Below are 12,962 nucleotides of genomic sequence, written 5' to 3' on the forward strand. Positions count from 1 at the left end.
GATGCCACACGTGGATTTTGTGCGGGTGAATAGGGTACCCGATACCCAATTTCTGCTTCATGCGCCGATCTCCCGGTACATCCGGGCGCAGTGGAGGGCGACACCTGCAAAACCCTCAACGTTTCACCTCCTACGCTCCCTGCATATCATGGGCCATGGGCGCTTCCTGGTTCGCTGGCTGTACCGGGGACTCCGGGAACACACACAGATCTCCTTGGCCCCTCTTAGGCTGCGGTGGGAAACAGATCTGTCCCGGGCATTTAGTGATAAAGAGTGGTCCTTTATTCTGGAACACCCCAGGAAAGTGTCCCGCAATTGCAGGTTGAAAACGATCCAATTATTTATCCTCCATAGGGCTTACCTTACACCCCATGCGCTGGGTAAGATGTAAAATGCGGCAGTTACGGCCTGTCCTCGCTGCCCGGCGCCGGATGCAGACCTGATGCACATGCTGTGGCAGTGCCCGGAGTTGCGTGGATACTGGGGTAGGATAACACAAATCTTAAGTGCAATCAACGAGCGCCCCTCCTGGGACGTAGCAGAGGCTTGTTTCCTGGGTCTTTTACCAATCCCACTTAAGGCGAAACTATTGCGTCGTTTTGCCAATCTGTCACTCGCGGTAGCAAGACGCCTAATAACACAGCGTTGGAAATCCCGTGCTCCGCCGCGGGTGGAGACCTGGGGAGAGGAGGTGTTACGATGGGCGGTGGCAGAGCGCGAGGCCCTATACCGTGAGGAGAGCCGGGGGCTGCGAAAGCGTCCTATATCCTTGGAAAGGGCGCACCTAACTGAGCTGTTTAGGGGTGAGTTGGGGGAGGTGGGGGGGGTCTGAGGGGGCCGCCCCCCTGGATCCCCGGTGCCCCCCTGCGTGAGCTGGGATGTATGTGGACGATTGGGTTTGATGTTTGCTGGAACCAGTTACCTGGCATTAAATGAAGACGTATCCCGGCTGATGGAGGCCGCATGCAGGTTGGGGGGGTCGAGCCTTGCGGCACTCAGACTGATTTTTAGTGGCGGTATGTTTTGGTTTAGTGGGTGGGTTTAGGGTGGGGTTGGGAGTTTCGGAGGTTGTGGGAATGTTAGACGGGCAATAGCCCCCCCCCCCCCCCCATGAGTAAGATATACTGAGAGATGGGTATACCGTACATTGCAATGTACCAGGTTGCTGGACCTCTGGGGATCCTGAGGTGATATGTGGCTGCAATCCCATACTTACAACATTTATTCACAGGTTTGACTTTTATCACCTGCATTTTCTCCCCTACCATCTATATGTTTAATGTAATAAATGCAATTTGTAACCCAATGCTCCTTCTCATGAAAACTTAGTGTTTTAAAAAAAAGAAAATTACGGCTAGAATGCATTTGGCTATCACTCGAGCCTTTGACGCAAAACAGTGCCTGTAACGACAGCATTCGCCATTAAAACCTAAAATGAGGGAGCTAGAGGTGTAGATTGAAGGAAAAGTGAGTGAAATGCTAAAATGGACTAACGGCCCATCTTATCACTACTTTATTGTAATGGTGTTCTTTGTCAAAATTAAAATTATAATATCCTACTCTACAGGGAATTAGGACGGAATTCCAAATTGGTAAAGTGCCCAAACCAATGAACGAATGATCTTGGACGATTGCAGCAAAGGGGGTAGGTCGTCCAGCAGTGACTACGTGTGAGGCTAGACAGCACACAGTGTTACGTGACACCTGTGCATTTCTCTATTAGAGTAGGAATCCCTTCTTTTTCCTTTCTCTTCATGGTAGTTTCAGGAAGTAATATTGGTTCTTCCACACTTTACAGCTGGCTCATTGGATTGGGTACTTTACCAATTTGGAACTCTGTCCCAATTCCCTGTAGATTAGGATATTATAGGGCCCTGATAAATAGTCACAGATAATTTTTGACTCTTAATTTAATCTTTGAGAAAATCAAGAACGAACATTATTTCCTGTCTAGTTTTAAGCTGTTTTTAATTTCGACAAAGATCGCCTTTACAATAAAGTAGAGATAAGGTGGCCCTTAGTCAATTTTACCATTTCACTCACTTTCTCTCCAACGGACACCTCTAGTACCCTTATTTTAGGCTTGCCATGAAAAATTATTCAAAAGATCTCCGGCAAAGAGCACCCACGAGGGGCCCGTTGGGCATTGCTGCGCCGGCTCAACGAGGAGCTGTGCCATGATGAAGCATGCCCCCCCCCATTTGGGTAGGTGAGTGCTCTTGCTCCTCGATATTCATATTCCACCCACCACCTCTTCATGGAAATGCACTAGTGGTGTCTCTCCAAGAAATACGTTTAGGAACTGCACACTCTTTGTGTATTATTTAGTATATGCAGGGGAGCGTGTATGCTGGACCTTGATTGCTCGCAGTCCCTTCCTTGCTGACCGTATTCACCATTGTCCACGAGAGCCTGGCCCATCTCAGAATTTCCGGCAATCCACATAAAATGTACTTACAGAGAGCCCATATAGTGCTTATTTACGTAATTGGTGTTTATCCATAAAACATGACATCGATCATCTGCCCCTCTTGACCCTTTGTGGATAACCGTTCATTAGAATATCCTTATATCTCTGTAGATCTATCAGCATTTGGAGAAACATATTGTTATATTTCCTTTGTTTCAAAGATTCTTAGTGTAGGAAACAAGGACGAAACGTAAGAGAGGAGTGGGCTTGCAGAGAACAATTACAAGTGTAGAAGGAATGCCTCCAAAATGAGTAACGATCAAACGCCCTAAATTCCAGTTACAAAACCTAGTTACCAAACAGTATCAAGTCAGCACTGCTGACAATTGCGGTAGTTTGTGTTTTTTTTGTCTCTTGGTGGTACTTAACAGACTTTGGTACTACCCTGTATTTTGTTAATAAATATTCAAGCCACTACACCCCTAGTTAAATTGAAGATTCTTCTCTCATACACTACTCAACGTGGTAGTCGCAGCCAGACCTGGGTTAGGCAGTTTCTGTTAACCACCTCCTTTTAGTCTGCATCTGTGTACTCCGGTCGGGAAGCCACAGTTCTAGTCCTGATCTTGCATATTTAGAGTCGCCTCCTTCAGAAGTGAGGTTCATAAGCCCACTTTATCAGAATCAGTTTGGCTTGTTTTGGGGGAACTCAGATGGGTTGACACCGGGAGTGGCATCTCTTCGGATGTCCACCCCCGGGCTTCTTTGGGCTTTTGTTGCAGTCCAGGCCCCTTAGAGGTTTAGGATTGGCCAGTTTAGGTCAAGGGGAGAGGTCAAGGTAACTGGGACTTTCAAGAGGGCCGTTGGTCACAGTGGTAGTGCGCTGTGGTCCTGGCAGCTAGGATAGATGTGGCTGTCTTTGTTCCCTCACTCCCACCCCATTGCTTTGCGCATTTGGCAGGCATGTAGGTCTTAGGGTTGGCTTTATTGTTTTTTTTTTCCGGTTGGGGCTAAAACTTAATTGCCGCTTTAGGGCCGGTGGCAGAAATGCAGGATCTCTCGCTAGGCCAGAAGGGTTGGGGTCCTTGCAGGGCAGACCTTGGAAGAGAGAATACAGGGGAGAGAATATTAAGTCACGTGTGAAGGACAACGATTGGAACAAAAGGGGATGGTGAGGAATGTTTGGACTGTTGGCGGATGTTCATAATGGGGTGGGGGTTGGAGGAAAATGGGTGGGGGGGGGTTTTGATGAAAAGTTGTAATGTAAAAGTTTTTAGATGCATACCTGTCCTGATAAAGTGCCATTTTGCTCTTACTTGGGCCTGTTTCATTCTGTGCCGTTTCATTCGATGACCAATAAAGAATTCTCGGATTATTCTAGGTAGCTGCCCACCTTTTACACCTATATGTATGAATAACAAGGGAACCCCTCACAAATGTGACCTGGGGTAGAAGATAGTTCAAAAGGACAGTGGTCTGGTGAGGTCAGAGATCCTCATGTAGCGGAGCTACAGTTATTGATTTAAGAAAACAATTCAATGGTATTGGTGATATGTAGAACTCAATTAGAAAACGTATGCAAGGACACAGGAGAGTAGAGGAAGGCATCACATTTTATTCAACATCATAAAATGGAGTCGCTTCCATTCCTACCATTTTTTGCATTTTAAGAAAGTGTATATTGTATATACAGTGCTCACACATACAAAAGTGAGGGTGCGTGAAGTGAAGTGCTTAGTGACAGTAAAAACATTTCATCGCATTGACAAACAGGTCAAAAGAACCCAATTGGTTTAAGCAATGTTAAGGGAACTTTGAAATTGAGGTCGACGGCGTTTCGATCTAAGTGAGTCAAGATCATCATCAGGACAAAGTAAGTGCGAGCACGTAAGATCTAAATTGGGGGAAAAACAGTCAATTACTGATGTGTCCTAGATATGCATTAATTAACACCAAGGTGGTACGTGTTGGTGATAGCGCAATGAAGGCGTGTAAGGAGGAGGCAACATCAAGGCAGTTAATGTGATGTTGAGTTAGTCGAGTGAATGCCAATTTGAACGATCAATTTGTTTAAGGAAAGATGGTGGTGCCGCCGTTACTAATTCATGAAGTATAGGTGTGTCCAATATCAGACGCGAGAGTGAGTGCAGCTGGTAGTAAGGAAGGAGAGAGAATTACTGGGGGCGCTTGAGGAGGGGACTAGCAGAGTGAAAAAATGAGTCCAAGGCGCATGGTAAGCAGCGACAATGGAGTGAAGACCCCCGGTTTAGGAATCATTGTGGTCATGAGCAGCTCAATGCAGGGAACGTGATCGGGTGTCCAGAAAAGGAAAGTGATGTGCACAGATTATAAAAACTCACTACGCGAGACCGTAGTGATAGAATCCAAGACCTGCACAGATGTTCCAAAATTCGGGAGAGCGTCCGTGTTGGCAAGGGCACGAAAAGGGAAGGAGAAGTCCCAAGGCGCTGGATGCGGGAGCAGGAAGGGCGGAAAGGAAATTTAATTAATATGGAATGAGGCGGGAAGCACGAATATCCAGAGGGACGGCGTGAGTGGAGAGACTTACTTGTATGGACAATTATCACGAGAGTCAAAAACGGAGTAAAGCCGTTGCCAGTCCGTGTTCTGCGGCGTGTTTATTGACCCAAGGCGTGTGATTGACCCGGGAGTTGCTGCAAGCGAGAATGTGAATATTGCAGTTAAAATTCTATTAGGGGTTAAAAAAGGGGGCGACTAAGTGGCAGTGTGAAGGGGCAGACTTACTTGGCAAGAAGATTATTCGAAGTTGAATGAATCAATACAGGAGCGCGCTGGCAGCAGTCCGGAGCGTGCTGTGTGTGCGTTCGTCAAAGGGAGATAAGGACGTTTGGGGAAGAAAGCGCATGCGTGAGGCAGCGCATGTGTGGACCGAGAGTGGTCATTACGTACAAGCGGTGTATAAGAGCAGCCATGTTGAGTGAGGGATAGTGCACGCAAGTGTGTGTCTTGGAAAAGCTATACTTCTGCATTCAGGGGTAAAAATTGGGCAATTCTGAAACAGTACGGATAAAAAAGACATTTCTACAATAATTACTGTAAATTGTGTTAGCTTGTATAAACATACTACATACAGGGAAAAACGGACGGCATATTCAATGATAGAGATAGAGCTCTATTGTCATGCGAGTGAAGGCAGAGACAACCTGAGTTCAGAAGCTTACAGTATCATGTTCCACTCGTCAATGGTATTTAGACCATGTTCGATTGAGCGACAGTTGAACATCCATTTGCATTCAAGTCTGTTTAGAGTGAGAGTCTGGTCACCACCTCTGCTGTTGGGGTGGAGCATGTCGATCACTAGCCATTCGAGATCATTTTCAGTGTGTCCTTTTTCAATGTAATGGTTCACCAAAGGGGCTGTTGTAACCCGGCAACGTATTCGGCTCCTGTGTTGTCCGATCCTGGCTTTGATTTTTTGCGTTGTCTGGCCAATGTACTTCAGATTACATGGGCATTGAATACAGTAAATTACATTTGTGGAATTACAATTGGAAAAGAAATTAAGGTCATGCATACTAGTAGCGTACGGAAATACTTTGGTGTTAGTTGTGAAAGGGCATGCAGCACAGTTACCACATTTGAAGTGACCTACAACTGGAGGTAATCCAAAAAGTGAGTGGATTCCATTGTTTTTGAGTATTGGTCTCTGTGCCCTAACTAAATGATCCTTGATATTGCGGGCCCTCCTGAAGGAAAATAGTGGGGCTTCCTTAGTGATGTTGATGGATGTAAGGAGTGGCCAATGTTTCTTAACTACTTTAGTAATGCTGTTCGTAGCCGGGCAGAAGGTAGTTACACAGGTGATGCGTGATAGGGTTTTCTTGGGTTTGGGTTCCAGGAGTATCTCCCTGTGAGAGTACCACGCTCTCTTCATTGATCTTTTGACAAGGCGTCTCGGGTATCCTCTGTAGAGTAATTTGTCATATAGGATATTGGCCTCTTTAAAGTAGTCATCTTTGAGTTTACAATCCCTTCTGATTCGAATGAATTGTCCAAAGGGGAGTCCATCTCTGAGTGCTCTGGGATGTGCACTCTTGTAATGCAAAAGGGTGTTGCGCTCGGTGGGTTTCCTATATAGAGTGGTGTATAGGCTGGTGCCCCAAGGCTTTCACATTTGCTGCCCTTAATATGTCTTCTGGTCTCTGTTTCTAATAGGCTCTTGGCAATGGTATGTTGTTAGGGTTCGCGCCTGCGTTGCAGTGCGCAGCACTGCTCGCGCAGCGAGAGCCCTTTTGTATGGGGTTTTGAAAGCTGACCACACGCTTGTGCCTGTGATCATGCTTTCGCCGGCAGCTATTGGTTTTCGCATGTTTAAAAAAAAAAAAAAGGCATGCGATTGGGCAAAGGCGGGCGCATGTCCCGCCTTTGCAATGCCCATTCCCGACCATGTCTAGCACGCGCAGCAGCGCGCGTTCGCCTCGCTGCTGCGCTCCCTCCCCCGCTCCTCTGTGGTGCACTCCTATATTGTGAATTTGTTCTTTGGCACCACCGGACCCCAGGATTGGATGAGCCCTTTGGAGAGGTGGAAGGTAGGGCGCCGGGGTGTAGCGCTGCAGCTGCCCCTGTCCCTGTATTCAGCCCCTTTCTGGGGCGAGAAACACTCTTTACGGTCACTCGGGCCATTAACGGGCTAATTAGACGACCACAGCCTACAATGGCCCGGGCGGATGTGCACCATCACTGCAACTTTTAAGGTAGGTGTCTGTTATCTTCATTTTTAATCATATGGATATTGAATCATGACGTGATCGAATTCAATATATCTATCGATAGTGGGAAGTTAAAATAAAGGTCTTTTGTAGTCCAGAGTTGGTGGCACATCCTCCAGCCCTATTTTAAAAATAACTAGCAAAGCGCATTTTAAGAGGTCACTATGTGGATAAAATATACGCTATCGGTCTGAAAATCACCTAGAAGAAATGCATGCCCCGCCCCTAATCTTGTTATCCCCTGAGTAGGTGGGACACGTATTTTGAGGCCAGTCGCCATCTGATCTATTTGTTTGAGTATTAATGTATTGTGTTTATATTTATCTGACGACTAGCGCTCTGGATAGGCCTTGTAGCGCTTTGTAAAACGCACAATAAACAGCGTGTTTCATATAGCGCCAAGTCGTGACTAAACAGGAGAGCGCTGTGAACAGACCCGTTCTCAGCCCAAACTCCCTTCTTTCGCTTTATGGAGACTGTGGATCGGTTTGCGGTTGTTTGTGTCTGAGTAGAGTTCCTACTTGAGTGCAGCTGAAATGACGGCCCTTGTGCCGGGTGGGTAAACATCCCTCTGTAAACAGCACTAGGCCTGCAGGCCGTTCATATCCTGCACCTCCGCAGCGTTGCCGGGACGCACCTTGGCACCGGAGCGCCTCCTGCCAGCTGTTTAAGGGCCCTCCTGCTGAGAGCGAAACGTCAATGTGGAAGTTGTCTTGGGTAAATATCTAGTATGTGCAGTAGATGTTTTTAAACCTACTTAGTCTTATTTGTTTTATTCGTATTGCTATTGCATTTATTTTCTTTTTGTAGTCTAGAACCTTCAGCCTATAAAAATGTTTGAGCCAGTGATGTACTCTGAGAATCTGTGCAACCCAATAATATACACGCTTAACTGCCATCTTATGTTGTTTGTATATATTTGTTGTGTGTGGGGTTTGCCCCATCCCACAAAAACTAGCGTGTGGTAACTAAACAAGCATTTGCAATGCAATAGGTATCGCATTTGCAAAAGTTTGAGCTATCGGTTTTGTAAATCACAAACCTTTTATCTATGTATTAGTTTTGAAAACATAAATAAAAGGCAATGTAATTTACAATGGCAATAGCTCAAACTCGCATAAATGCGAGACCTATTGCATTGCAAATGCTTGTTTCCAATGTAAGTAAAACTTTCATAGTTCCCTCACTCTTGTTTTTTTCTAAACTTTTTAAAAATAAATATGCCTCGCTCATGCCCTACTGACTCAAAAATCATCGGATTCATTTGGTAATAATTCTTGAAAATAACCTGTTAAATTTGTTTCACGTTATGAGAACTGTTAAAATGTTGTAATGTTCATTTGCCGAACTAATGTATGAATGTGTAGAAGCCCATCTACTGCTGGTCAGGTTTCACTTTATAAACGTTCTAAACATGCAAAACATTCTTAAGTCACTTTTCAAAGTGGTATTTCTCTGTCCTCTTTCACCTAATTTAACCTATTGTCTGCCACGAGGAGACATTTTGTGCAAAAACTCAAACAAAGCTACAGGTGATCAGGGTATAGCAAATAATTTTTGACACTTTATTATGCATTTTGAAGATTTTCTATTATATAAATTACGAAATAATTCATAAATATAATAGAGACAAATGGTAACAAACCAATACCACAATGGCCCAGCATACTTGAAGGGAGAGGGAGGGAGGGAGGGACGGGAGGCTTGAACAGATGTACTTGCTTCCCTTGATTTGGGAAGATGTTTGTTCAACAAACTGGTCGAAATTGGAATCGGTTCAAAATCCAGTTACTCACCATTGGCTCCAACCCAACTTGTTGATTTCCTCATAGCTGTGCAACACTATGGGTAAAGGACGTGTGGCTGAAAAATATTAGCTCAGGGCTCGGGCTTGCATACTGCAGTATATTTGCCAGAATAGGCTTTTAAAAGGCTGACCTTGGCTTGAACCACAGCTCCCAATGACTCTGCGGCCTGAACTCGAGATAAGCTTGTGGCAGATTGTTCTGCTACTCCCTGTCTTGAAAGCAAGCTACAGTTTTAATCAATTTTCTCGCGGTTGATCTGCTCTGCCCAACCCTTAGTATTATTGGCTGACAACGAAAATATAGAAAGGTGTGTCGCTGCCGGCGGCGCGGTGTATGAAGAATGGCTCTATTGTGTTAAGCTTTTCTATAGCCGAGCGTGCCTTTATTTACAGTAGCAAACTTTTTCTAACTCTGATACCTCACTGTATAGTTCACAAGTCTGTAAGATCATGCATAGCCTGCCCGCATCCCATAATATTGGTTAGATACTGAAACAATTAGCCATACAAGAACCAAAGTTCTGGATAAGCTGCCTTCTGCTTAAAGCCATAAAGATCAAAATTATATGTATATGGCTTCCCCTTGAATTTTTCTTCATCCTTTGTGCCCCTGATAGAGAGAACTAATTTATCTCTTTCCATACTTGAGGTCGTCATTTTACATTTGGCTCTTCATTCAGTTGTTCAATGACTGTAGGCCTCATCAATGTGTCTTTCTCATCACTTAGAAATTATTTTATTGCCATATATGTTACTGACACTAAACATTGTAGTTGGATTCAATTTAATTGTTTAATATGCAGCAGAGCCCCAATTCAGTAACTGTTATAAATTGTGTTTTTTATAGACGACCAAGAAGATGAGGATGCCATAGTCAATCGAATTTCGTAAGTATACTGATATTTTTATATCTTAAGTAATATACTTTAGGTAGGGTTACAAACACTTAATATAGTTCTGTTCTGGTGTATTTTCTGAATGTCAGCATTTCAACTTTTGCATAATTTGATGAAACAAAATGCTCTATTTAGTAGGTGTGATCGTGGGGATTCGGCGGGCTGGAAAAGCAGGCACGGAGGCCGTATATAGTGTGCAATAGTCTACTTTATTGTGCCCAAGGCATGGCGTGCAATAGGAAAGTACACAGGTCTTAAGCAGGAGGATAACATAGAGACGATGAGGGGCCCCGTCGGTTGCAGTCGTCGTCACCGGAGTTTTTCTGTTGTCCAAGCCGCCGACGTCGAACCCAGGTAGGAGGGTGGATGGACACCTCGGAGGGCAGTGAGACAAAACACAGAAGGAGCCGTTAGTCCTGCGGACGCTCTATGTCGCTGCCGTAACCTTCACCGGGAGTGATAAGAGAGGAAAGGAGTGTGAGGAAAAAGGGACGGGGAGGAAGAGGGATAAGTTGAAGAAAAGAGGGGTGTTCGAAAAAAGGTTGTGCGGGGTACTATTTACAAAGTGTGAGATGCTGTACAACGGATACTGATAGGTCCTACCAGGGTGCAGGGGTGCTAAAAGGAGAGAGACTATATACATCTATCTACAGAGAGTCTATGGTACACACGGGCACTTAGGGTGCTATGCTGAAGGAAAGCTGGTACTCACGGGCTCCGTCGTAACTCTCATCCGAGTTACGGCCGCTCTTCAGCCTCCTCCGGGGGACTCCACCAGTCTTCCGACCACTCTTCTGGTTCGCCGCTCTCGCCCTCTCCTTTCGTCGTATCTCCTGCCGAACTCTCCTGCCACGATCCTCCGACGACTTCTGCCTCCCGTCTTCCGGTTTTTCTGTCTCCGGCGGGGAACGGGTAGGAGGGACTTCCGGGAGTCAGGGGTTGTCCTTCCGGTGAGTCGTCGTTCGGGATAGGCTCCTGTAAGAGAAAGATGGGCGGGGTTCCTGGGGTCACCGAGGCTGTGGTTGAAACCCTGGATGGAGCGTCCGGGCCGGGAGGATTGAGCGGAAGGGATGCCCCGGACAGGGTAAGTAGGGGTGGCCAGACCTGAGGGAGGGAGTCTCCGTCACAGTAGGTAAATAAACAGATTTCTTCTTTTTATTAGGAATTATATGGTGACGTCAGGTGCTTGCTTGGTTCAATACATGGTGTTGGTGTCAAGGTCACAGGAATGAACTTGTATATGTTAGACTGCATGCATAGAACTTTAAATATCTTTATCGGTTGTCACTGTAATTGGTAGGCAGGCTTACAAACACAATTTGAGAAGTTCTCAATATTTTGAAACAGTAGGTCCAACATAAAAAGTGTAAAATATTATCATACATAACTCACTTATTCAAACAAAAAAGTTAGTGCCACCTTACCCCAACATAATCCACTCTTTCCGTCCAGGAGCAATAAGGCCACAGTCATTCTCTCCTGGGTTACCGTTTTTTTCCTCACCCTGCTAGTATCTTGTATGTGAATATTAGCACTTCCTAGAGGCCCACATACATTACTTCTAAGTTACTAGTCCTTGGATAAATGGTGGCATAATTGGGCTATTCTCACTTGAAGTCCCAGCCATTTCGCGCTGGTAAGCTGTTTGGAATTCTTGAAATGTTGTTTTGTACTGAGATTCTGCTGTTACTCATATAATCTTCTCTGAGACACATCCCTTTGTAAGAAGAGCACAGCTAGATTTCCATGAAATGGATATCTTAAGTTTAGCAGCATGCGATCAGGGAATCTTTGCAACGGTCATCTATTTTTCTTTCCGTGTTGGCAGTAGTGATCTGATCTCAGGTTCACAGAAGGTAGCGAACCCCCTTGTGTTTGGTAGTGCAGTGGTATTTTGGGTCCAGAAGAGTTTGAATGTGTGGAAAGTCCAACTCCTATTTATGAAATTGACATTCAACACCTTGTCAGAGTAGAATGTGATACCATGTATTCTATTTAGCCTTGAGTGTGGTGCAGGTCATTAAACTAAACCTGCTTTAAGGAATCCCCTACCTAGGTTCAAATGGACACTCTCCGATACCTTCTCTGTCAGATTTCTGCCTAACTCTTCAGACCACCTATCCCACAAGTCCTCCGTCTTTGCAAAATCAACAGGTTATGCTACAGGAGACAACCACTTATATCCATATGTGCAGCACTCCATGCATCTTTGTGCACCTGGCAGCCCACCTGTAAAATTGGGTAGTTGGCCCCTGTCATATGGCCACATACAAGGAATGTGTGCTTCCGCCTTGAAATCTTGCTGAAAATATTGCCATATACTGTTGCCAAATAGAAACCATTCCTTAGATAGGTCTTCTGGAAGCTATTACACATATAGCAGTTCTGCAACCAAATCAAGGTCTTGTGTTTCATCTCACTGATACTCCCAGTTAGTTTTCATAGACAATCAAGGCCTACGGTTCTATGGCGGCAGTGAGAGCAGGAGTACATGCTGGTATCCTGCTACTCAAGTTTCAGCGTCAGCGGCTAAACATTTAACAGTTAATTATAAATGACATACAAATATGGAAATCAAGTCCTACAAGAAGATTAGAATCTTCCTCCACAATCCATTTTCCGATTCAAGCTAATGAGCCTCTGACGTGCTGTAAGAGGCAACCATATCAGATCAAAGTTGTCAGTTCGATCACCAGTGACCATCTTGTATCCCAGGAACCATGTTTAACAGATCATGCATTGAAAGGTTACCATAATGATCACAGTGGTACACTTACTGTTCTGTGTAGTGAATAGGTTTCTCATTCATTTTGTGTACACCCCCATTGCCATATTGAATGAATGATTACATGTGATGCCATGAAACACTAGCATTAACAGCAAACATCAGTTTTTGAGATGAGTCGAATCGGAACCTTGGGGGGGGGGGGGGGGGGAGGGATGAATAAGTGCAATGAAAACCCCAAAAGCTAGAAAAATCCGTTTTTTTTTCTTATTGTCATAAACTCAGACTAGAATAGCTCACTCCTCAATGGGCAATTACCACAAATGTGCAATTATCCCTTAAAACCCTGCTGAAAGGAATTTGAGGCTAGACT

The 12,962-nt window shown here is 45.0% G+C and overlaps 1 protein-coding gene across 2 annotated transcripts in view; it reads left to right on the top strand.

Annotated features, from left to right (window-relative positions):
• LMBR1 (limb development membrane protein 1) overlaps positions 1-12,962 on the top strand; it is a 753,627-nt gene that overhangs the window by 107,325 nt on the left and 633,340 nt on the right. For both annotated transcript variants that reach the window (XM_085631970.1, XM_085631971.1), the window contains exon 3: positions 9,816-9,855. In XM_085631970.1, coding sequence (XP_085488096.1) covers positions 9,816-9,855 — 40 coding nt within the window. The remainder of the gene's footprint in view (positions 1-9,815; positions 9,856-12,962) is intronic.

Source organism: Triturus cristatus, chromosome 10 (assembly GCF_964204655.1).
Source record: "Triturus cristatus chromosome 10, aTriCri1.1, whole genome shotgun sequence".
NCBI classification, from domain to species: domain Eukaryota; kingdom Metazoa; phylum Chordata; class Amphibia; order Caudata; family Salamandridae; genus Triturus; species Triturus cristatus.